The 26,531-nt window shown below is 45.9% G+C and overlaps 1 protein-coding gene across 2 annotated transcripts in view; it reads right to left on the reverse strand.

Moving 5' to 3' along the window:
• The window catches only part of OTUD4 (OTU deubiquitinase 4), a 1,503,132-nt gene that overhangs the window by 442,875 nt on the left and 1,033,726 nt on the right, over window positions 1-26,531 (reverse strand). For both annotated transcript variants that reach the window (XM_069631220.1, XM_069631221.1), the window contains one exon: window positions 16,026-16,081. In XM_069631220.1, coding sequence (XP_069487321.1) covers window positions 16,026-16,081 — 56 coding nt within the window. The remainder of the gene's footprint in view (window positions 1-16,025; window positions 16,082-26,531) is intronic.

A 26,531-nucleotide genomic window follows, 5' to 3' on the forward strand; every position in this document is an offset into this window, starting at 1 on the left:
GATGACTTGCAGCAGGAGAGGCAATGGCGGAAACGCTTACAGGAACAGGACTTCCCACGGGAAGGAGAACGCAACCCCCATGCTCCTCGGCTGGTGGAACCTGCTGGCGAACCTCTGGCATTTGGAGTTCGTCGCTGTCGCAAACAGGTCGATCCGGGGCCTGCCCCAATTGAGGAAGAGACTGTCCACTTGATCCTGCCAAAGCTCCCACTCGTGGCATGAGCGTAGTCCCCTGCTGAGGGAGTCTGCGATGGTGTTCTTGACTCCCGTCAGATGAAAAGGAAGGAGGATCATCTCCTGGGCGACGTCCCAGTGCCACAAATCCTGCGCTTCTCTGGAGAGTGCTGGGGACCTGGAGCCCGCAATGCTTCCGGATGTAGAACATAGTGGTGGTATTGGCTGTGAAGACCCTCACGGTGTCCAGTCAAAGGGTTGAATACATTGATTCGAAATACAATAGTTTCGAGTCAAAAGGACCGGAAAAAAAAGGTCAATGCCTTTTTTTAAATGTATTTTTTTTTGGCTTCCGTATAGGAAAAAATTTGTTTTTACAGCAAAAAAAAAACAAAAAACAAAACAAAAAAAAACACCAACCTTTTTTTTCCCTGTCCTTTTGACTCGAAACTATTACATTTGAATCAATTGCAGTCGACCCTTTCACCTACAACCGACCCTCATCACCTTGTTCTTGAGGGATGGGAGGAACAACTAGAGGGCCCAGAACACTGGCCGCAGCTCCAGGACATTGATGTGGAGGTCCCCTTCCTGCAGCAGCCATAGGCCTCTGGCGTGGAGACATCTGGTGCGAGACCCCCCCAGCCATGCAGGGACGCACCTGTGGTGACAGTCTCCTGGTAAGGAGGGCTCTGGAAATATGTGCTCCCGGCAATGTTGGAGTGCACATCCCATCACCTTATCGCTCGTTGGAACTCCTCGAGGACAATCTTGTCAGTGAAGCTTCCGGACACCTGGATTCAACGAGCGTCCAGGAACTCCTGAAGAGGTTGCACCCGCAACCTTCATTCTGATCAGGTAGATACACAACATCATGCCGAGCAGCGACTTGATGGTCCTCACCGTGGCGATCTTCAGTGCTAAACAGCCGTCGCACCTTGCTCAGAATGGACGCTATCCTGTCTGCCTAGGGAGCCGCCAGCAATGAGACACTGTTGACCCTGGACTCCAGGAACAGAGCATCCTGTGATGGAATCAAGCAGGACTTTGGACAGTTTATGGAGAACCCCAGATTTGTCAGCAGCCGACGGTCCTCGCCGGGTGCCTCACCACTGGCCCAATCAGAACAGTGTGACTTGAGTTGCTAAGGCAACGCAGTCCAGGGTGCCAATTCCCCCACCCACACATCCTGTGGAGCCCAGACAGAGTGGCACCAGTTGGAGGGCTTCTGTGGAAAAGCCCGCCAAAAAGTGGAACAAAGGGCCCGACCTTGGTTGGAGTTACAGAGACGGACATGAACGCCATTTTAGAAAAGAGTTCTGGCAAAAAGACCCAACCGTTGATTTAATATTAAATCAACCGGTGGCATCTTTAATATTGCACCAAAAAGTGGTGCATTTAAAATCAATGGAAAAACCCCATAGGAAATATTCTGGTGAAATATTTTGCGTGGTAATGTTAATGTTACTGTTAATGTTAAAGGTCATTTGTACCGCGCACTATCACCACCGGAGTGGTCCCCTGGCGCTCTGGCGGCTCTGAAAGAGGGAGGGAGGGTAACCAGTGCCACCAGCCAGAAACTCGACAAGGGGGGACTGGACAGTGTCCCCTTGGAAACAGACCCTGGGGCAATCGAATTAACCCCTTCCAGTACTTCCACAATATGATGGTTTGTACTGGTTCTGTTCACAATTTTGGACTAGTAAAGTCAATGGTGACTTTACATGCCCTGGGAGACAGCAGTCAGTCCCAGGGTATGGAGTCTATGTTTGGGGGTCACTATGACACCCCTGTGTTACTGCAGATGATACCCTATGGAGTAAAAGAGCCCATAGCCCATAAGCACACAAAAAGTCAGAGACATACCTCAAATCATGCCTAAGAGTGGGAGGAAGAGAGTCTCACTCTTAGCAGGAGAAAAAAACAAACCCCAAAAATCCAGCAAAGCTGCTGGGGGACTCACTAGGTTTGGGAAATTAGCCTTATAAGAGAATTCTCCCTAACAGATGTTAGGGAGTATTTTCATTTCTGTGCTAATTCCCTTCAACCTTAAAGACCCCCAGCTCTATTGCTGGACTTAAGACTTTTACATTTTAACTCCTTAGTGAGTGGGACTTTGTGTTTTTCCCGATTTGGATTTTATGTTTTCACTGCTTTTGGAGTCTGACAAACTCCATAGGCATCTGCTTTTTGTGTAGTGGCACACAGCACCCACACTGCAGTGTCAAGTCCTTTGGATTTCCCTTAAGATTAAAATACCTTTTCTTGGCGTGAACTACGGTTGCCAAGAATAGTACGGTGAAATTGATCCTACTTACCTTTTTCCCTTTGTAGGTCCAGCACACAACATCTTAGGTGGAGTGCTGGGGGGTTACTTAGAAGCCCCTTATCCTACTTTCTCATCTAATATTTTTTGTTATCCTCACTACTTTAAATGGCTGGTGGAAGGGGTTTAATGTTTACCATCAGTGTGATTTTTTTTACCGCAGGCTGAACCCTCAGCTGCAGTACAGCACCCATGGGTGTCCATTTTGTCAAAATGGCCCCTGTCTTCTTTGTTCGCCATTTCTTGTTTGTGAGGTCTTTCTTGGCTTTTACTCTTATGCGTCGAGACTGGTTTGAGACCTTTGTGTGTTTTGCCTTTGGCGGGCTTCAGCCCTGAAGCCCGCCCCTGGCTCCAGTGTATCTGGAAGGATAGGATTTTAGGGAGGGTACCGAACTCCTGTCCTTGGTCTCTAGGAGTGTCTGAACGAAACCAGTCCCGATTGGCCGGCTGGCTGTGCTGAAAGGACAGCCACTCTGATGTAATGGACAGCCTAGGCTGTACATGAATGGGAAAACAGGCTTAAAAGGTGAGGGTTTTGGGTCTAGAGGCAGAGTCGACCACTGCAAGAAACATTGATGAAGAAATCGTGAAGAGAAACCCGCTGCAACCGACTGGATCTTGAATTGCCCAGTGAAGCCCTGCTGCTGTGCGGACCTCCTTTTTCACCTCGACACAGAAGCTCCGTACGGAACGACTACTCCCCTTGGGTTAATGGGACCAACTAACCCTGAGATGAACTCCACTTTGGCGCAAGCCCAGACTTGCTGTGCGCCTCTCTGTTGCTACAGAAGCCCAATGCCACAGGTCGAGTGTCCATAACCGAATGCAACATCTGCCGCTGAATTAATCCAGCCAAAAGATCCAGGAGTCTCCTAAGAACACTACAGAAGCAGAAAATCCAGATTCAGAGTCCCATCACCAGAGTCCAGGACCGAGGGAGCAAGGAAAGTCGAATCGGAGATATTCGATCTGCATCAGTGCCACTGCATCGAAGAGAGCCTGTAGCTGCCAAAGTCCTTCCCGAAAACTACAGCAGGAGCCCTCCAGCCATCCTCCCTCTTGTCCCCACGACTGAGACTCAGGAACCAGGTGTCATGAACACTGGGTACTTAGCTGGGGCAAGGTGGGTAAGAGCTTGGCAGGCCTGGCATGTAGTACACACAAGCATCCCTGGTTTGGCAAGTTTCCCCTAGTTAGCTCCAGGATGGTTTATATCCTGTTTATTCCATAGTCACTTCCTGCTTATGATTCAGTCACTTCCTGTTGCCAGAAAGGAAGTGTGTGGGAACTCTTTGTGCACTCTAGTGCTTGGCTGTGGCTGGCTATATAAGCCACGCCCCAAGACTCTCCAGCGCTTCGTGTTGCATCCTGTATGCTGTATAGCAACACGCTCACCGCGCTCCTGTTCAGCCCACGTGCTCTCAGCTTCCGAGTTCGTCCAGTTCCAGATTCTCTGTTGCGGCCCTCCCTCGGAAACATCCAGCAGCTCCGGTTAGATACCTATGCAAGAAAAAGACAAGTTAGTCAACGCTCGCAAGATCCTGAAACACGGCGGAAACACGGCGCATACTCAACGGGCTGCTATCTTTATTCCGGCTCGAGGCGCAAGCCTTCACCAGCTCCTGCAAAGGAAAAGAGACATCAAACGGCGCTTGCAGGACTCAACGCTGCGCATACTTACCTAAAAGGTACCTTCTAATATTTTCCGCACTTTTGGCAGCATCTGAAAGACAGAAAAACTGCATTACAAGCCTCGCAAACTCAAATCATTACGCTACACAAATATGCGAGGCACACTTACCCGAGACGTCGGGTTACGTCTGCTATGTTGTCGGAACAGCGTGGAACGTTCAACTTTGGCATCCCCAGACATTGGCCATTATAAATCCAAAAAGGGAGTAGAGTAGCCCTCCCAGAAGAACAGCGCCCCTGCAGAGTGCAGGATGGAGAGTTCATCCATCTAAATGCAAAGACACACTTTCCAGACCAACCTGGGCGAGTGAGCACTCAGGACCTGGGAGGTACTATACCGTTGCTCCTGCAGAGAGACAGGCGAGTGCGACACCAGGGTCTGCATAGCTTTAGCAAGACAACATCCAGCTGGACCACATTTCTTCTAACCAGAGGTACTGTTTGGGCTTGGGGGTACTTACCTTCTTGCTTTGAGTTGATTTCACCTTCCTTTTGCACAGGCCTAAACACTTGTTTGTATTCAGTGATTTTCTGTGAACAATCCGACTTCTAGACTTTGTCCAAATGACTTTGGCGGTCCTTGCACTGCATTATTTTAAGTCCATTGACTTTGGTATTGCTTGTCCCCCCCATAGGTTGTAGCTTGCTGAATACTGTTACTGCTTGGAAAGGCTTACCCAGACTTCATTGGAGGGTTCGGCTGTCCTCACATTTTCATAGAAACTGTTCTAACCTTTTACTTTCCTTAACCCTTCCTTTCTGAAACTCAAGAGTTTACAGTGTATTGGTGTTATATATAAATGCAAATACTATCCTTGTAATTGAAGTCACTTCAGGGTATAGGAGAAATGTATTAAGCATATCCAAACAGTATTCACAAGCTATATTGATTCGAAAAAGTAATGGCAAAGTTTACTTGAACTGTTACAAATAATTGCCTTTTTAAATCATGCTTTATTAAAACTGATGTTAAATAAATATTTATAACTGAAACCTTGAGTGCAACTTTTACTTGGTTACTTGTATTGACAAATTTCATCTGTACAGCTCTAAAGCTCACATTTACCCCTCTTGAGAAAGGCCTGGCTGCTCAGTCACACTACCAACTTGTGTACAGACCTATACCAAAAGGTAGGTTACCTAGTACCAAGCAGATAAGTCTCGTGTAGTTTAACACAATGTGACTGCACCCATTTTTACCTAACAGAGGAGATTTACTATCATGTAGTAGCCAAGCCGCACTGGGCATCAAGTTTGACCCCAATGCTGCGCCCAGTGTACACATCAGTGGTTAATGTGTCTGCTGCAAAGGGCAGGGAAAGTGGAACAGAAATCCATGAGAATGAGATCATGAGTGTTATTGTGAATAAAGAAATGTATTCCTGGGTGCCATAGATTTTTGCCAATAAAGTAGGGTGCATGGAGAATTTCACGCACAAGATCAGGTTGAGAAATGATGCCATTCTGATTATAGCAAAAGTTAGGACCATGCCTTTAGCTCTCATGAAGGAAGTAGTGGAAGAACGAATGGTGAAGGAAAAAGGGATTGAACCAGTGGAGTCATCCGAATGGGTTAGTCCCATTGTTGTAGCAAGGAAAGCTAATGGGGCTTTGAAGAGGGTTTGAACAAGAACGTGATTGCTGAAAGATTTCCTTTGCCCAAGATAGATGAAGTGATCTTAGACTTGTCTGGGGCCAAAGTATTTTCACTTCTTGATTTAAGATCAGCCAATCATCAGATACCCCTACACCCATAATCCTTGGATCTCACTGCATTTATTTTGCATGTGGTAATGTTCAGATGTGTGTGTTTGCTTTTCAGTTTTGTCTCGGCAGCGAGTGTATTTCAAAGGGTCGTGTTCACCCTCCGGGGTGATCTTTCAGGAGTAAATGGTTATCAAGACGATATTTTGATTTGGGAAAGTGATGTCAAGGAAAATTATAACAGACTTAGAGTGGTGTTGGAAAAGTTTCGGTGAGACAGGTTTGACTTTAACACTTGAAAAAAGTGTTGCTTACGACAGAGTAAGGTAGAATATCTTGGACACAACCTGCCTGGAGATGGGATCAAACCCAAAGTAAGTGCAATTAAGGCCATAGCAGACATGCCTTCCCCGAAGAACAAGATGGAGGTGTCATCTTTGCTGGGTCTGGTTGAATATCATGGCAAGTTTGTCAAGGGTTTAGCTAGCAAAACTCATGCACTTTAGAAACTTACCAGGAAGAGAGTCGAGTTTGAATGGTCGTCTGAATATGTGAATGAATTCCAGTCGGCCAAAAGTCAATTGATTAAAGCTCCGTTGCGAAGCGGGTTTAGGAGTGCACTCAAGACCAATATTTACACTGATACCAGTGAGCTGGGTCTTGGGGTGGTCCTGATGCAAGAGGATCCTGCAGGCCGGGCGAGCACAGTTGCCTTGCATCTAGGACACTTAAAGATATCGTAAAAAGGTATTCAGTCATTGAATTGGAGGCGCTGGCAGTACTGTGGGTGGTGATGAAGTTCAAGGTTTATTTATTTGGTAGGTCTTTTGTCCCGAGGATAGACCACAAGCCCTAAGTGAACATTTTTAACAAAGGAGGTTTAGAGTTTCCAGGTGCATTACGAAATGGATGACTAGAGTACAAGGTTTGAAATGTGTGGTAGAGCATATAGAAGGCAGGAAGAATGTGGTGGCTGATGGACTTTAGTGCTTTCTCTGGTGGACGAAGATTGTGGCGATGTCAAAGATTCTGATAGAGGGTTCAATGACATTTTTGCTGTTCATGAGTGTTTAAATGAGTATAAGTGGTTGGAGGCGTGCAACAGTGATTAGGACTATCAGCAGGTGAAACACCTCAAAGAATAATGGCATTGTGATAATATCATGCAAAGAGAAGATGGCAACTTGGACATTAAGAGGTTTAGTCAGATCAAATATGAGTTGTGTGCGCGTGGTGATTTAGTCTGCAGAGAGGAGAAGTTATTGGTTCCAGCTGACATAAAAGAACCCGTAAATCAAGTTGGGTCAGAAGGCTCACATGGGCATCTCTAGGACCAAATTGACTAGAAGCGTGGACGTTTGGTGGCCGCAGATGGATTCGGACATTGAACGCGGTGTGTAAAGTTGTAACATCTGTAAAGAGAGTGACAAGGTCCTGAAAACTAGGATGGTTCCCTTGGTAGTACTGAAATTGCTGTTGTAGGTTGAGGCCATTGATCTGCTGGGACCACTTAATTTGCCCAAGATAGGCGTTTTGAGAGAGATTACCACAGCTAATGTGATCAGGTTTTTGGAGGGAGTGTTTTTGCAGGAAGGTTTTCCTACCAATCTTGTCTGCGACAATGGACCCCAAATAATTTCTCTGTAATTTGAATCTTGCCTCAAGTCGATGGGGGATAACACACAAGAGGACCTCTTTGTACTACCCCCAAAGTAAAGGGTGTGTTCAGGGGTTCAACAGGACCACTATGGATGGAGTGCGGATGACTGTTGCCAATGGCGTGAATTGAAAGGAGGATTTGGTGCAGAGGCTTTTTCAATATAGTGTCACGCCCCATGGTACAACGGGAGGCAATTACTTTTGAACTTTTCAGAGGTAGGAAGCCAAACGCTCCCCTCATGCCAGGTTGGCTAGGTAAGTCCAAATTGGTCAAGGTTGACTAAGACAGTGAGGGATTGCATAAGGAGATGTGGTGAAGCAGCCAAGCACAGGTATGATGAGAAAATGTGTGTAAAGTTCATAAAGTTTAAAAGAGGTGACAAAGTAAAGGTGTTGGCAAGGAGAAGGAAGAAGTGTGATGTGAGATTCTCACTGATCAAAGTGGTAGAGAAGGATTTTGGGAATGCTGCGAGTGTGTGGTGGTGAAGTGTGGAATAAAGAAAGGTAGCAAAATATGCATGATGGTGTGCAGTGTTAAAGATATTAATGTCCTAGGAGAGGAGGTGTGTTGTAAGGGAATAGTTTCTTACCTGTAACTCCATTTCTCCAGCATTGGTATCTTTCATGGATTCACATGCTTAGAATATTCCCCCGTCGTCAGGCTGGGAATCCTCGGTAAATTATATAGAACTTTTCCATAGGAAAATTTAGACACGTCGTTTTGGGCCGCGTACGCCTGCGCCACTAGGACGTAGAGGTATAAGTAGCCCCCCCCCGCGGCTCCCTCAGATTTCGACCCCCAAAGTAGTATGGGGGGACATCTGGTTTGCATGCCAGGGGAGGCCGGCGGGCGCATGTGAATCCATGCTGGCTTAAGTGCACGACGCTCAGACCAGAGGTACAATATAAGGTAATGGATATGCCGTGCGAAGGAGAACACCTGTTTGGGGAGAAAGTGGATGAAGCCCTGAAGGGCATGAAAGAAGATTCTGACACGGCTTGTTCCCTTGGAGCCCTCCAGAGTGGTAGGAATTTTCGTTCCTTTCGTCCCTTCAGAGGAGCATCAGGTAACTCCCGGTTTGGATCATCTAGAGACTGAGGTTTCAGCAGGCCCTCCTACTCTTCCCAAGGCTACAGACGTGCAGCCCAAGCTACTCGAAAAGGCAGAGATTACCAAACCTCCAGACGACGAGGCGCCTACTCCTCGTCGACGAAGGATAAACAGGCCAAAAGCCAGCAATGACAACTTACAGGGCGTCCTTGGGGCAGAGTGTCTCGTCACGTCGACGAGTGGGCGCGCATAACAGACCAATGGGTTTTGGACACGATACATCTGGGCCATTCTCTACAGTTCAAGGACAAGCCACCACGCATTCCACCTGTGTTCTCGACGCAGCCCCACCTTCAAATACTAATGCAAGAGGTGACGCTTATGCTGCAGAAAGGGGCTATAGAACTGGTCCTGGTGGCAGAAAGAGGACAGGGAGTGTACTCCCGTTACTTTGTCGTCAAGAAACCCAATGGAAAATGGCGTCCCGTTCTAGATCTACGAGCTCTCAACAAACTGCTCAAGAATCTAAAATTCAAGATGCTTACACTCCAAGAAGTGATCCGTTAGATACAACCGGGAGACTATTTGTCATCGCTAGACCTTCAGGACGCATACTTCCATATCCCGATGCGTCTACGACACAAAAGATTTCTACAGTTCATCGTCTGACGAACCCACTATCAGTTAAAGGTCCTCCCATTCGGTCTAAAATCGTCTCCCAGGACGTTCACGAAATGTCTGGCTCCAGTAGCAGCCTGGTTAAGGAAAGAAGGTCATCATGTGTACCCTTATCTAGACGATTGGCTAGTTAGGGGGTTGTCTCCAGAAAGGGCACAGGAAAGTCTGAATGCCACCATGTGCCTCCTACAATGTTTGGGCTGCGCAATAAACTTCGAAAAGTCCTCCTTATTGCCATCAAGGACCTTGGTCTTTCTGGGGGCAGAGTTCCAGACGCAGTCAGGACTGGTAAAGCTACCCGTCGAAAGGGTTCTGAAACTGCAGCAAAAAGCATCGGATTGGAAAGTCAACACCAGAGTATCAGTGCAAAGGTACATGTCCCTACTGGGGACCATGTCGTCCTGCATACCCTTAATCAACAATTGTCATCTCTTCATGAGACCGATTCAGGAATTCTTGGCGGATCGATGGGCACAGAGTCAAGGGCGTTGGTCGGACAAATTGACCATCAACAGCAAACTCGTGCAGGCACTTCAATGGTGGAGAGTTTCCATAAATCTGACAAAGGGAATGCCCTTACTGGAACCGGTGTTCCAGATGACAGTGGTGACGGATGCTTCCCTAACTGGATGGGGAGCTCATCAGGATTCCCTACAGGTTCAGGGGCGTTGGTCATCGGAGGAGTCCGGCCTTCATATCAATGTGCTGGAATTAAGGGCGGTGCGTTGGGCCCTGAAATCCTTTCTTCCACGGATAAAGGGATTGGTTGTACGGATTATGACAGACAACACAACAACAATGTTTTATCTAAGGAAACAGGGAGGAACTCGCTCCAGAACTCTGTCGACCGAAGCCCAGGAGATCTGGCATTGGGCCCTTCAGCAGAAGATATATCTATTGGCGTTCCACTTGCCAGGAGTCAAAAACGTGTAAGCAGACTGTCTCAGCAGGGAGATGAACCGACTACACGAATGGGAACTGAACGACCAACAACTACACCGTGTCTTCGAGAAATGGGGTCATCCGGCCCTCGATCTCTTTGCAACGAGAGACAACAAGAAATGCCCACAGTACGCGAGCAGGTGGCCACAGCAAGACTCACTAGGGGAGGCGTTCTCTATCCCGTGGACGGACAAGTTTCTGTATGCCTTTCCCCCATTTCCGCTCATATGTCGGACGCTGCAATGGATCCACAGATATCCATGTCGGTTATCCTGGTGGCCCCGTACTGGCCCAGACAAGTGGGGTTCTCCGATCTACTCCATCTTTCAGCGGCATAACCAATGAGGTTCCAGAAAGTCCCGAACCTTCTGTCTCAGGAGAAAGGGGTTGTTTGGCATCACGACCCCGACAGCCTCAGTCTGACAGCCTGGCTCCTGATTTCTCCGAGTTTGGTACGTTGGAGATTCCAGCGGACTGTTGTTGCATTTTGCAAGCGGCGAGGGCGCCGTCCACGAACGCTTCATATTCATACAAATGGAGGAGATTCTGCATATGGTGCGCAGGTCAACCAGGTCTGGTCCCGCTTGATATCACACCGGAACAGCTTCTACCATACTTGCTACTCCTAGCTCAAAAAGGCTTGTCCGTTTCATCCATAAAAGTGCATCTGGCTGCCATTTCAAGATTTACTCGGAAGAGACATTCAACTCCGTTATTTAGTGACCGGCTGATTAAACATTTCCTTAAAGGATTGTTCCGAACCTTTCCTCCCGTGAAAAAGTTTCCTCCAAGCTGGAGTCTTAACCTGGTTCTGGCAGCGCTGAAGAAGCCCCCTTTTGAGCCGATGTCATCGTCGTAATTGAAATTTTTGTCGTGGAAATTGGCTTTTCTGGTGGCTATTACTTCGGCTTGACGACTGTCAGAAATACAAGCTTTAGTGATCGATCCACCGTACTTGAGTTTTTTCAGTAATAAAGTTGTGTTGGCTACTAATCCTCATTTCATTCCTAAAGTACCTACCATGTTCCATAAGCACTCTTCTATAGTGCTGCCGACGTTTTTTCCAACACCTTCGTCGGTTGCGGAGAAGACTCTCCATACATTGGACGTGAAAAGAGCTTTAAAATTTTACCTCCATCGCACTCAAAGCTTCAGAGACACGAGACCGCTATTTGTCGCTTATGGCCCTTCGGCTAAAGGTAAACCGATCTCGAAACAAGGACTAGCCAGATGGGTGTCGTCTACTATTTTCTTTTGTCACTCAAAAGCCGGAAAACCGCTGGAGAAGCGTCCAAGGGAGTTGGCTGCCTTAACTGTAGTCGCTCCAACCGATAGTACTTTCTTCCCAAAAGCATCTTGTCTCCTGGCTTCGTTGTCTGGCGGGGTTGTGCATTTGTGTTGCAACCTTGCCTTTCTGGCCGCTGCGGCAGATACCACTGATTCCGGCGAAGGTTGAGACGTCAAGCACTTTGGAGTCGATTCCGGAGCCTTGAATTTCTTTTCCAATCGACCTTTTACTGCCGGTTCTGAAAAAGGGTGACGCATGGTTTTCAGTCCCTCCTGCCAGACATGGTCTAAAAAGGGGATAGCAAATATCGCCTTTCTTCTCTTGCCCATATGATCGAACAGAAAACAATCTTTTTTCTCTTCTTCTGGGACTAGGCCAAACTCTGCACATGCCTTACCCATCATGGCATGGAAAGCACCCACATCATCAGGTGGTGATGGCTGCGCCGGAATCTTCAGAGTTTCCATCTCCGCTTCAGATTCCCATGTAGGGTCCCTTGAGGGGGATAACGAGATGTCTGAACCCGACCCTTCACGTTCCGACTGACTGTTCTCCTTCTTCCTGTGGACAAGAACGATCTTCCTCAACCGGGTAAGCGGTAGGAATTCTGGATGGAGGGCGAGGAGCCGGGCCTGGCTCGTCGACGACTGGCGAGGCCTGTAGCACTGTCGGGACAAGCTGAGGTAACCGAGTGTCCAACCGCTCCAACAGCTTCTGTAATGTGTTCAACACCTCCAGGGACAGAACAGCCTGTGGATTCAGTAAGGAAGAGGTAACTGGAATGGCACTTCCACTAAAGAGCGACCCTGAACCAGTTGGTTGTAGTCCCAGATCGGTTGGATGTGCGACCGGATCACGGTCATCCTCCGCCGACGAGATGGAGAAAGCCGCTTCTGGTTGCAGCAAGGCCTCAGGCAGGATCGGGTCAAAAACCTCTGGTTGCCATCCCACCGACTGGGCCACCGCCAACTATGACATCTTTTCCATAGGCGCTGTTTGACCTGACGAAATAGCCGTCGGAAGAGCCGTCGCCGAAGACAAAGCAGGCATCGACGACCGGATCGTCGAAGTCTGTGGAGTAGGGCCTTGAGGCGTTCCCGCCGTTTTTGGCCTCGACTTGTGGGACGAGGACTCTCGACTCGAGGTAGATTTATGACGGTCTCCTGAGGAGGATTTCAATGAGTCTTTTCTAGATGAGGAGGAAGAAGACGAAGCCTTATGTGAAGAGGAGGACTTCGCAGGATGTTTCTCCAAGGGGCGTTTTTCAGATGAGCGAGATTTCTTCTCCGGAGGCTCCGCCGACCCTAAACGATGAGGGGGGACAGGAGATTAAGATCTCGAGGCTGTAGAACCTACCTCCAATGCCGGGTACGCACCCGCTCCGTCATTGAGCCGTCATTGAGTCAAGTCACCAGGCGTCTGTTGCGGTCTTTTAGGGTCTTTTGTGAGAAGCCTTGACAGATCTCACACATGTCCGCCGTATGATGAGGGTGAAGGCAGTAAATACAGTCCATATGGCCCTCTCCTTCATATACTTTAAGACCGCATGTAGCACACGGACGAAATAACGCCTTTCCAGACATTCTTCAATAAGAAACAGTCGAAGAAGAAGTAGAAGAACGCACAACCTAATAAAATAGTAGATACTCGAGGTAATCCCACTACTTTGGAAGACGGTTGAAATCTGAGGGGCTACTTATACCTCTACGTCCTAGTGGTGCAGGCGTACGCGGCCCAAAACGACGTAGAAAGGACACAAAAGTGTCTAAATTTTCCTATGGAAAAGGTCTATATAATTTACTGAGGATTCCCAGCCTGACGATGGGGAATATTCTAAGCATGGGAATCCATGAAAGATCCAATGCTGGAGAAAGTTAATTACTTTATGTAATGTAATTGCTAGTTACTTTCACTGTAAATAGTTGACATGTTCCAATTGTAAATAGGTTCCAATCCTTTCAGTGTGTACAATTTATATTCTACACTCTGAAATAATTGGAACCTATTTACAATTGGAACATGTCAACTATGTCAGTGTTACAACGAGCAGAATTATTGTGACTTGAGAATTGTGATTTCAAGGAGTCAGTTAACAGAAGCCCTGAAGGGGGAATACCACAGTCCTACTTGGGTGCTGGAATAAAGTTCCTCAGAAAGCAACTAGAAGCCTTGTTGTCATCATTCCAGTTACACCTTACAATATCGACCCATTGTAGCCCTAGACTACTCACACTTTTCCTGAGACTAGGCCTTAACTACTCATCCACCTATTTTAATTGGGTTTTGGCTAACCTCTTGGTGCATTTCCCTGATTACCATAAATAGGGTGGACTACAAAAGTCCTCCCCGCCCAGGGGATGATTCTGGAAATCCATTTTAACAGTGTCCCATAGAGGTCTATGGGACGAAAGCAGCAAAAAGAAAATCTTTCCTAACACTGAGGAAGGGGTGAAACCCCCGCCTCTGCCCATGGGGGCAGCAAGCTGTTGCTGCTCAACCGCCAGGCCCAGGCATTTGGCAGTTTCCTCAGAAGACTGGAACCCCAAGACACACATCGGCCTTTGCCCAAAATAAATGAGTGCAATCAAACCACATGACCAGGAGTTTTGCCTGACCATTAGGGGTGAAACAAGAGGTCCTCATCCAGGGGTACCTCTTCAACACTGTCCCCTTTGCCATAGCATGTGCCACACAGTCAGCCATGTCAAGGCCAGACTGCAGAATTTTACAGGGCGCTTATCAACCATCCTCTATTATGGCCTGGGAGTCCTCTCTCACCTCACAAGCTGGCAAGTGCTAGGTGAATCAAATACTGCCATCCAGAGACCAAAAGAGAATGTCATCAGGGAACAGGAGTCATTTATAGCCCTCAAGCTCAGACTGCCAAAAATGAAAAATGCCCTACCTTGGGCATTCAGTCTCTCATTCTCCTTAACAGGAGGCAAAGAGGGGAAAGAGGTCTTCAGTTTTTCCATAGCAGTCTGAGCCACAAGCTTCTCAGAGGTGTGCTAAGAGAAGATCCATTAATGTGACTTGTCTGGCAGGGTCTGATAACCCTAAAGTATCCATAACCCTGGCCATTAGGCATTGGAAGGAAGCCTGAAGTTTTCCCGGAGTCAGCGCAGGTAACGTTAGATTCATCCAGCCCACGTCCCTCTTGTAAATCAAAAGTAAGGTCGATCAAGTGACCACCTTCTTCATAAAACTCATCAGGGTAATCCCCAACTTCTCTAGGGCACAAGGGTTCTAGCCCAAAGGGGATTGGGATAACGTTCCAGGTAAAGAAGTCCCCCATCTTTGACATGTTGGCTCCCATATGAAGCAAAGCATATTCACGAAGAATCTCAGTGCTCGGGAAAAATGGACCAGGTGGTGAATGACCGACATAATACAGAGGTGCTTCACAGCAATGGGTATGGCACCCGGGGGAGCCGCAGCAGAGTACAAAAAAAGCATACATTTGTGCTCCATTGCAGGGTCTTGGCAAAGACATCAAGCACCTTGAGACAAAAAGAGTCCCATTCTTTGGGTGTGGAGTATTGGGTCAGGAATGGTGCCTGTGGCGCGGACTTCTCAGAGTTGTCCCTGGAGCAGTGTCTTCTCTCCTTTGAGGAGAAAGAATGAATCCTCGAGGAACCATCTGGCGTCCTCAAACTAGTCTGTCGGATGCAGCTCATTTGTGAAGCGCCCTAGAATGCATCGACTGATACGACCCACAATCCTGTGCGTCATGTTCCTCTCCATGACAGTGAAGATAAGTCCTGTGGGTTTTGAAATGGACATTTGGCGACTGCAGTCGGCAAGGCCTTCATGGAATTTGGCATGACGCAAAACCGACTGAGTGTTCCTGATACAGAGTATGCAGAAAAAAAGAAAATGAGGTCATGGAACCTCATATCCTGCCCCCACCCCTGATCTCCAGCATGTAGAGGAGTTGAGCATAACCATGCTGCTCCACGTGGTGGCGCAAAAGTTTCCGAAGAGTAACTGGAAGATAGGTATCATAGGTGAGGAATCCTTGGGAGGAAGGAATAAATTAGAAATAAACAATGGAGCCACACAGACCGTGGAGGATTCTAAAAGTTCTAAACTCTGGGTAACTGTGGATGTTACCATTCATGCAAAGTAGTTTACACCAAGACGGAGACTGGCACAAATATTTTTGATGTAGGGGTGTGTCAAGTTCATCTATTTTCATTCTGAAAGGATTTCAGAGGAATGGGCTTCACCTGCTCATTGCACAAGTAGAATGTATCTGAAATAATCTATTAAGTATGTTAAGTACCAAATTGAGAAAGTGCCCCAGATAATGTCCATTTACATGAATATGACAACATGACATATTTGAGCTGATAGTTTCCAATCTTGTAACAATTATAAAACCATGTACACAGAATTCTCTTAAATACAAATGCTAACCTACTGAATCTCCCAGTTTCTGAAATATTGAAGTCATATGTGATTTTTGTTTACAAACCTAATAAATCAAAACTAAAGAAGCATACACTTACCTCAGCTGTATTTATTTGATGGATTTGATCACAATGGTTAATTTCAATGTTCAAATCTACAATGTAAACACAAAACGTAACAAATGACGATGGTGCAAAAAGAAAGTAGATACAATAAAATGTTTACTATGACAGGCTTTGCTAGCAAAAAGCTTTTTCAGTGGGGCAACATCCACTTCAGGAACACTGTGTGCAAAGCAAAGGAATATGCTTATAAAGGTTTGTACATTTCAGCGCAGGCTAAGTCAGGTGATCATGGCATTTTATCCTTTGTACTAGACATTTACAGTCTGGTCAAACCAAACTCATGTGTGTCACCTATAACCATAGAATCAAGTACTCTATGATGTTACTCAATTTTGCATTCCTACTGTATAAGCATGTCAACAAGAGACAATACATTATTTCCACACACTAAAGAATTAAGAACCATTCTAAACAACCCCCACTCTATAGCCATTCACCAGGACTCGCCACTTCTACGGAGAGGGGAGCCCTTTCCTATGAGGTTATGGAAGTGAGGCCGCTAACCAGTAGTCCCCACTAGCAGTGGTAATATGCAGGACATCATAGGGAGGTACTCCCCTCATGGGGATAAGGACATCCACCTGGGGAAAAATCTCTCGACAACCCAGTCACAGAAACCGCTACCCTCACGGTCACCCTTTTCTCCCACCATTGATGGTGGAGCCATGTGTTACTGTAAATCCATGACTGACAAATGTAGAAAATACTGGGACGAAGAAGAACATGAGAAGCCATATGCAAAGCCAGCCAAGTACTGCAACGAGGTGGCTCACTGGAGGCATGAGTGCCAGAGACTTTCCAAGATGGTGTTGATGTTACGCGAGCGCGGAGTCATCAATATAAAGCAATAACGGACTAGGGAGCTCTCATAGCAGAAGTCTGCAGCACACAAGTCCTGATTCAATCCGGCAGGACCCGAGAGGCGGAGAAGCTGTTCCTCCAGGCCGAGGGCGCAAACAGCAGGATGCTGCGACAAAGTCCCAGTAGCCAGCTGTAAGCCGACTCACCAGAAGGAAAAAGCAATGAAGGTGGTGGTGTGGCTGCAGAAAGGTGGACCGTGAAGTCTGGAAACAGTGCCAAGACCACCAGCTGGAGAATGCCACAGAGTTGCCCAGGTGTCTGAAATCGCAGAGGAAGGAACTTGCGACACAGCGAAGGACCGGAGCCATGTCCCAACAGAGAACAAGATAACAGGAAGGGCAGGAAGACAGAGGGGGGGGGCCTGGGAAGCCAAACCAAGAAGCCAGAGTGCATCAGCAGTTCTCTACCTGATCACAGTGGTGACAACCCAAGCCATGTCATTGAGCCAGAATGCATCAGGGGTTGTCTCCCTCCATGCAGTGGTCTAACAAAATAGAGTGGAATGGGAGTCATCTCCCTCATCAGAGTGGTAAATGGAAGACAAATAAGGCTATGTGTTTTTCTACTTCCTGGAAGGAATAAAAGAGACTAATCCAAGTTTTCTGCAAGAGTGCTTGAAGACCATTGTGGAGAACTTTTCCAGAAGGACGAGGAGAAGGGAGTCATTCTCCTGGTGAAGGAAACACAAACTTCACTTTAGTTAAAGACTTAATTTATAGTGTTTGGGTCAGATAAGTTGGTTTCTGACGGAGGACGGAAAACATTTAATTTTGACAGATATCCTGACAACTCACTAAAGTTTTCGTAGGTTGAGGCTGGGCAAGCCCCTTGAGGTAGGGAAAGATAGTTTTTTTTAATTGATTTAATAAAAGTTTATAGACCACAACATGACCCCTCCTTGTCAGTCTCCTTCTTCTACACCCTCACACCAAGGACATTGTTGGGCTTGATTTGTTCACAGCCCTTTGGTGACGCGTGAGAAGATACCAATTCTAAGCAGGAAAACATGGTGTCCATCAAGTTAGACCAAAACCCTCAATTGGTAACATAGCTGAGTTGTCAGGCTTCACTCTTAGGGGTGGATGGGCTGTGGTGTCTAGGTACAGTTAGGCCTAACAGATTACACAAGAGATGATAGCACAATTATATGCTAAAAATATAGTCACTTTATTACAATGTGTGCAATAGTTTAGTTGAAGTTTAAACACATTCTAGGCACTAAACAAGAGCTGGGCAGTATAGCATATAAACAGTAAAGGGTCCTCCCATCCCCAAAGTGAGTTTCCAGTGCATGCCTGGTGAAAGAATAGCCTACACTTTGCAATTTTCAAGGAGGGGGAGAACAATTATTCTGAGACAAAGTCAAGACGTCATAGCCATAACATGGGAAGAACAAAATAGAAAAATCTGAAAAAGGATTCACTAGGACATCTGGTAGACTAGGGAGGATACGAGTTAAAACACATGGGCAGTTCATAATAGTAATTGGGTGAGGCAATTAAAAACAAAGCAAAACTGCAGTGGGCCAAAAACAGATCACAGTGTACTCAAAACCACACACAGATCACAAAAGATGCAATTGTTACATTAATGACAGTATTACTCAATGGCAGACAGTGAGCTACAATGATTATTGAGAAAGTAACATACAAATCCAGTGGTACCTTCTAAAAGTCTCAAACTACTCTAAGAATTCAGGGGCTGCAAGGGGGGGGGGGGGGTTATGATCTAAGAACATTATCACTGTTCAGTTCCTGTTAGAGTCACTTTAGATGAGTTTCCAGGGTTCCCATACGTTGTCCTATAGAGAATGGGACAGACCCAAAAGATTTGCTGGTATGGGTTAAAGCAAAGCGATAAGGCAGTTTTTTGTAAAACCCTGTGTTGAGGGATTTACAACCACTAACCTCAATGGAGGGATAATAATTAGTTTTTTATATAGCGCTTTAACATAAAGCGCTTTATATAGGACATTTACATACATTACTATTATGTATGTAAATATAACATGACAAGAAAGGGAAGACAAACCCCTCGAAGGTAAATAACATGGACTGAGTGGCAAGGCTGAACTCTCTGGTAGGGGTAGCAGGCGGACACAAATGTAAAATGAATCCACACACTTATCGAGAAAATAAACCGCGCTGAGGGCGCGCTGTTGTGCAGGCTAGGATTTTGACCGCCAACTGAAATCGCTCCATCCTCAGCCTACGAATCCTGATTTCGCAAAAGCTTGGAAAGTGACTGTGTTGCTCTGTAATGGTGGGATTTGTATTTGTCTAACTGGGGGCGGAAATCTGAACCCAACCAGCATTAGCAGAGCAATACTATAGTTTAGTTTCTTATTTATAGAGCGCACCAGACCCTGGGGCATCAGGGCGCAAAAAGACAAGAATATGCTCAACTTAGTTACAAGTACATGGTAAGTAGGAAAATACAGGGACATCAGCGATGTTACAATAGGCAAAGTATATGCAAGGCAGGATCAAGGTCAAGGAATAACAAAATAACAGGGTGCATGTATACTGGATCGTCATAGGGTTATAATATACAGTTATATACAGTGTGTCATATCAGGTCAAGTGGCGCCAGGAACAATGCATTGTAAAAAAAAACAGAATAAAATGTCATAGTAATGAGGTGCGCACAGAACATCAATCACATAGTAAGTAAGCTCTGGGAGCAGACGGTAGGCGTCAAGGGAGGTGCATCAAAAAGAGACGCGCAGGTCAGAATAGTTAGATGTCGTTAGCTCTCAGCCACCTGGTCAGTTTCTGTCTGAAATTAGCGAAGGGCTGAGGCTCTCTGAGGCCATGGGGAAGGGAGTTCCACAACTGCGCAGCCCTGACTGGGAAGCTGTGTCCTCCTATAGTAGAGAGTTTAAAGCGCGGAACTTGGAGGCAGTTCATGTTGGCTGTTCTTGTTGGTCTAGACAAGGTTCTTTTACATAACCTGTCCATGAGGTAGGGTGGTGCTTTATTGTTGAGGCAATTGTGGGTAAGGGAGGCGATCTTAAGTTGAATTTTATCAAAAGTGGATAGCCATTTGTAATCTCTTCTTACAGAGGATATATGATCATATGATCATTTCTGTTAATTTTAAGAGCTGCTCTCAGGGCATTGTTCTGGAGGATTTGAATTTTATGGATGGTCTGTTTATTTGCCCCAATGTAGAGTCCGTTCCAATAATCCAATTTGGAAAGTATAAGGGCTATGGCAAGTGTAATGCAGCTGTCTGTGGAGAGGAACTGTTTGCTAGCTCTGATAAGTTAGCATGTGTATGTTGTAGCAGAGGCTAGAGAATTAACTTGTTTAGCAACGTTCATGGTGGTGTCTAGGTAAAATCCTAGGGTCTTCACTTCATTAGCTACTTTTATGTTATTCCCATCAATAATGAAGTTGGCATAGTCAGGGCTGAGTATGGAAATATAGGTTGAAGTGCCTAGGATAATGAGCTCAGTTTTATCATCGTTCAGGCATGGGTGGCCATCCATGCCTGAACGATACTATAGATTCTATTCACTAGAGCCAGATCTTTGGCATAATCTCCTGAAAGCGGGAGGAGGATCTGGGTATCGTCTGCGTAGTTGGTGTAGGCGATACCCAGATGATCCATTTCGTCAAAGAGGGGCTTCGTGAAAACATTGTAGAGGGTAGGTGACACACAAGATCCTTGTGGTACACTGCAGGTTATAAGGATCGGGTCTGCTAAGGTTGATGGAGAGAAGACTCTCATAGTCCGGTTACTCAGGAATGACTTGATCCATGTTATAGCCTCTTTAGAGAAATGGGCTGCAGAGTCTAAGTGGCTGCATAAGACTGAATAGTCAACTAAATCAAATGCAGCTGAAAGGTCCAGGAGGAGGAGTAGGGCTGCTTGGCCATTGTCTCTGCACTCATCTATTTGAGCCTTAAGATCTATTAAAGCTGTCTCGGTCCCATGTTGTGGGCGGAATCCTGATTGGCGGGTTCCGAGTAGGTGGTTGGATTCTAGGAAGTTTTGTATTTGCATGTAAGCCACTTTGTCTAGGATATTTAGAAGAAAGGGCACAGTCGTGATGGGCCTAAAGTTTGTAGGAATGGCGGGGTTGAGGGTTTGTTTCTTTAATAGTGGCAGTACCCAAGACTCTTAGGTTGTTCGGTACCATGCCTGTGGTGAAGGAGGAGTTGATGAGTTTAGTTATGAATGGCGATAGTTCTCTCGCAGCATCCTTAATAAAGTTGTGTTGGGCATTGATCGCCTTTACAGTTGGACGGTTTAAGTCCCAGAATGACCTTTTCTACCTCAATGGTCGATACCTTAGAGAAGCAGAATCGGGCTTCTTGATTAGGCTGTGGTGGTGGCACTAAGCTTTGAGGGATGTGAGGCGTTAGAGATGCTTTCTTGAGAGCAATTTTAGTTTGTAGGTTAGCTACTTTATTTGTTAAAGCAAGTTGTATACTAGAGCACCATTTTTTGTCCTTGGTACAGTTTTCTTGTGGAACAATAGGAGCTTCTAGTTGTTTCAAAATACTGAACAATTCTTTGACACTAGATTTAGATTGAGATATTCTGGTATTATAAGTTTCCTGTTTGGCTAATAATATGTCTTTCTTGTATTAGGATGAGGCCTTGGAGAGGTTAAGGTTATTTTCGGCAGATGGGGAGAGTCTCCAAGCGGTTTCAAGTTTTCTTTTAATCGGCCTAAGATTTTTTAGATGAGGAGTGAACCATGAGTTGAGATGCTTTTTCGGTTTGCCATTCCTTAATTAAAGCGGAGCTATGTTGTCGAGGGCTGAGTTCATAGGTTCATTGTACTGTTCAACTAGCACATTAGGATCCATAATGTCTGGGACCGAGTTCAGTTTAGGTATTATGACGGGCATCAACTTTTCCCCTGTCATTAGTTTTTTGTTCCTCGTGGGCATAGGTGGGGCAAGTGAGGACTGGGCAGTGGCAGGGTTAGTCGTCACTGTGAATAATAACAGGTGGTGGTCAGTCCAGATCTGAGGTACAGAATCCGTGATATTTACTTCTCGAAGCTGGATTACTGTAACAGCCTCTATCTTAATCTGCCTGCCTCCACTCTCCGCCCTCTGCAACTCATCCAGAACAGAACTGCGAGACTTGTCCTTGGCCTCAAGCCCAGGGACCGTATCTCTCCAGGACTGAAATCTCTACACTGGCTCCCAGTGGCTGCGAGGATAAAGTTCAAAACCCTCTGCATTGTCCACAAGGCCTTCTGGGGCCTGGGTCCTAAATACCTTCAACTCTCTCTTCCCAAATATCTTCCTCCCCGAGCCCTTCGCTCATCCGCCTCCAACTCCCTCATGGTCAGCCGCTTCTCGAAGCAACGAGCTGGGGGTAGATCTCTCTCCGCGGCAGGGGCCTCCCTCTGGAACAGCCTTCCTGCCTCCCTGAAACTTGAGGAGAACCACCTCCGGTTCCGGAAGCACCTCAAAACCTTCCTCTTTGCTTCTGCTTTCTCTCTCCCTCTCCCCTGCTGAACAGCTAATTAATTCTTCACTAAACTGCACTGATCCTGCAACTGGACCACTCTAAACTGCCTTCGGTCCTGGTCCCAGTCACTGATCCCCTGGAACCCCTCTGCACTACGGGACTGTCTCTGTATCCCTACAGCCCCCCCCCTTCCCCAGCACTTGCTCTGCACTTACCTTGCACTTGCCACTAGCTGGCCCTTTTTTATTTATTACTTACGCCACTTACCTTTACTGCACTTCCCCCCCCTCCCCTTCCCCTTGCACTTTTCCCCCCTCCCCCACCCCTGCACTTGCGCGATCTGAATGACACCTGGCCTAGTAGGATCGTTTGTTTTGTCTCCCCTTGTTCCTCCCCTCCCTGCCTCGTCGCGCCTTGAAACACCTGTGTATAGGCGCGTTACAAATACCATATCATATCAATTGTGTTCCGCTATCCAATCAAGCATTCGACCTTTATTGTGGGTGGGTGAGTTAACTTTCTGGGAGAATCCCATTTCTTTCAGAGTCAGGGCAATCGCCGTAGATTGGATATCCTTAGTGTCATTATAGCCTAAATTAAAGTCACCTAACACTATTGTTTGGAATGTATTTTTTAGGTTATTGGACAGGGATGTAGAAATATCCTCAGCGAAGGCTCCAATAGGACCTGGTGGTCTGTAGATAAGAATGATGTTTAGTGTTTGGGAGTTAACACAGGATTTCATAGTAGTGGTTGTGATAATTCTCACGTCTAGGCTGATTTTAGCTATAATTGCTAGGCCTCCACCTCGAGATGTGCGTCTGTCAGTTCTTAGAATAGTATGTGCATGGACCTAGTCGCAGCCAAGTCAGCAATGAAAGATGACCAGAGAAGCGGATATCCATGTAGGACCATGCGGCCCAGGCTTGATCGTCAGCCATGCTGCTCTGCCCGCTCTCGGCTTCATTAAAGGTTAGGGTACAAATCTGCTTTTGTTGCGGCAGCGTTAGGAACCGTGAGCAAGCCTTGAGATTCTTGGACTGGAATGCACACTTTCTTTGCAATATAGCAAAGATGGGGTACCGGGAGCAGCTCTGAGCCGCAAGCAATGGATGGCTCCATAGACCTTGGCAGACCTACCTGCTGAGAGCCATGAGGGCCCTTGAAGGGGCTTGCTGTGGAGGAGGCCAACTTCTGTGGCGAGTATGAGGTATGTACTAAACATTTCTGGTTACACAGTATAGCAACATTACAAGCGAATGCCTGCCAGCTTTAAAGTTTTAAGCTTTTGAAACTCAACAATGGAGAAAAGCAAATTATTTATACCTGGTAATGTTCTTCCCATGGATTCCTCATCTTCAATATCATCCTGAAGAAGCAGCAAATATTATGATTTGTTTTCCACCTCCAAGGGGCGCTGTGCAGCCTCTGCGTCGAAACCCCCTTGACCGTCCTCGGCACCGGATATGACGTCAGTATAAATAGCCAGCACTGCACCCATTGACCTCCGTTTTTTCATTTTTACCCCATGTGTAGCCTGCGTTGGGTAATTGCATTTTGTATTCTTTAAAAATTGCAGACATTATGGCAGTGAAGGAGAGACTTAGAAAGGGTAAAGGAACTCCTTTTAAGGGGCAGACTGGGAATAATCCATGGGAGGAACATCCATCAGACAGAAAATTACCACATGTAAGTAATTTGTTCTTGTGATGGATTGTGTCCTCTCACGGATTCCTCATTTTAGATAGACGCCCAAAGCAGTATTTCCTGCTTAGGAGGAGTGAAGCTGAGCGACTCCCTTTGCAATTCTACCTTTGAGCATTTAGTAAGACTGATTTTCCGAATCATGCATCCTAGCCCGCTCTAAGTGATTAGCAAACGTGAATAAGGATGACCATGTTGCTGCTTGGCATATATATATATATAGAGTTGGATCTCATCTTTTAAGTGTGGATGAAGCCATCAGTCCTTCAGGGATTGTTTTGTCAGCTATATTGTAGAATTCAGAAATGGCCAACAATAACCATCTTGATATAGTTTGTTTAGTTACTGACTTTCCCATCGTTGGGACAACATAGCCAACAAATAATCGATCCTCTGTCCTAAAGTAGCTTGGTCTCACTATATAGAAACATATAGCCCTTCTTGGGTCTGTCCTATGTAACCTCTCTTCCTTGGAAGGATGAGGAGGCGGACAAAAAGCTTGTAGGTGAATTTTCTGTTTCAAGTGAAACTAGAGGCCATCTTGGGAAGGAAGGGCAGGCAAACGCTTAGTGTCAAATTGTCCTTAGAAAAGAAGGTAAAGGGAGGCTTGCATGTGAGCATCTTGGAGCTTGCTCACTCTGTGTGCCAAGGTGATCGCGACAAGAAAGGGCGTCTTCCAGGAAAGGAGCCCAAGTGGGCAAGAGCTTATTGGTTCCAACAGGGCTCTCATTAGAAACGTTAAAACAAAATTCAAAACCATTACCAAATTCAAATCCCACGTTGGCACCACTAAAGAGGTCGGGGAATGGTGTTGACAAGCCCTTTCAGAAATGTAATGACCAAAGGCAAAGTATTGTAAAAAGCCTTCATCCGATGCAACAGGAAGGAGAGTATTGTAGCAATATAGCACGAGATGGGAGCCAAATCTTTAGCTTTGTACCAAGTACAAAATGGCTGCCATTGGTAACGGTAAAGAACCTTTGTTGGTAGTCCTACCAGAGATTAAGCAATTTAAGAGACCTGCTAGTAAACACCAGGGACACTACAAGGAAAAGGAACAAACCAAAGAAAATAGGAACTTATCCTTGCTTAAACTGCAGTTACTGCAATTATATCAAAGGCGGACTAGTCCCACATCCATACACTGGTGAAAAAATGACTGTTAGATGCTATGCCACCTGTAATACAGAAAATTGCATTTACTGCATTAGGTGTCCATGTGGACTTTACTATGTAGGAGAGACAGGAAGAAAACTAAAAACTTGCATGAATGAACATAAGTCGTGCATTCGCAACCACAATGTGAACTCTGCTGTCGCAAGGCACTTTAATGAGAAAAAACAATGTTTCGCAAGTTAATTTTCAAGTTCTGGAAACTATTGAAGTACGAGGTTCCTATATGGACTCGAAAAAAAGAAAACAAAAAGAAGCGTACTGGATAGACCGCCTAGAAGCATTGTCCCCACGAGGCCTCAATGAGGAGTTTGATCGTAATTGCCTTTTATAATAACAATGTCGTCATGGTTATACTTACTATGACCCACAATGTACTGTTATTGAAATCACTAAGCAACACTGTAAATATGCCAAGCACACAACTTTGTAGATATTTAGATATGTTAAGCACTGATCTGATATCACTAAACACAACAGTAAATATGCCAGGCACATAACACTGTGGATATGTAGATATATCAAGTACTGACCTATTATATCTTAAACAAAATGAGCCATGGCAAATGCATTATAACATTACATACAAACATCAGACTTCACGAGCCTTAACTTGCTCGCATAAGGTTAACACAGAAGCCTCTAAATCAATACCCGATGGTATTGTTCAGTTACCACCTGCCATCTCGAATACAAGTGTCTACTCCATTAAGTAGCGATTACACACAATCTTTGGATAAGAAATATATGTTGTACAAATACACAAAGTGGATTACATTTGTTTTAATACATAACCATATTAAACTTAATCATGGCAGAAATGCAGAAACCTTGAACAGTCGTGAAAACGTAAACACAAGTAATTTGGCCCCACCAACATGGCCGACGCGTGATGATGCGCGCGGCCATGTTTGTACCAAACGTTGTTACAGCAACGTAATGAACCGCTACCGGCATTTGCAGATCATGCGAGAAGGAGCAGAATCGAGCGTCCGACACTGGCACTACAAGGTAAGACGTTTCCCAGCAGAAACGACCAGCGATCGTTTTTACAAATATAAAGGTTATGCTGACATAATGCTCAACAGTTCTCTAATGCGAGCTCCATTTGCGGTCTCGCAGTGCAGTGAGATTAACGGCATCTACCAATGATAGTAGTAAACACGGAAAACCGGTCAGTGACTTCAAGCACTCTGCATGTAGTCACAACAAGTTATAATTACACCTGAGGTGCACGGGGTATAGCATGGAGAAACACAAATTAGAACCGGATGCACCGCACAGTATACTTAGATTCACCAA

Source organism: Ambystoma mexicanum, chromosome 6q (genome assembly GCF_040938575.1).
Source record: "Ambystoma mexicanum isolate Mex_15411 chromosome 6q, UKY_AmexF1_1, whole genome shotgun sequence".
Taxonomy (NCBI): Eukaryota; Metazoa; Chordata; class Amphibia; order Caudata; family Ambystomatidae; genus Ambystoma; species Ambystoma mexicanum.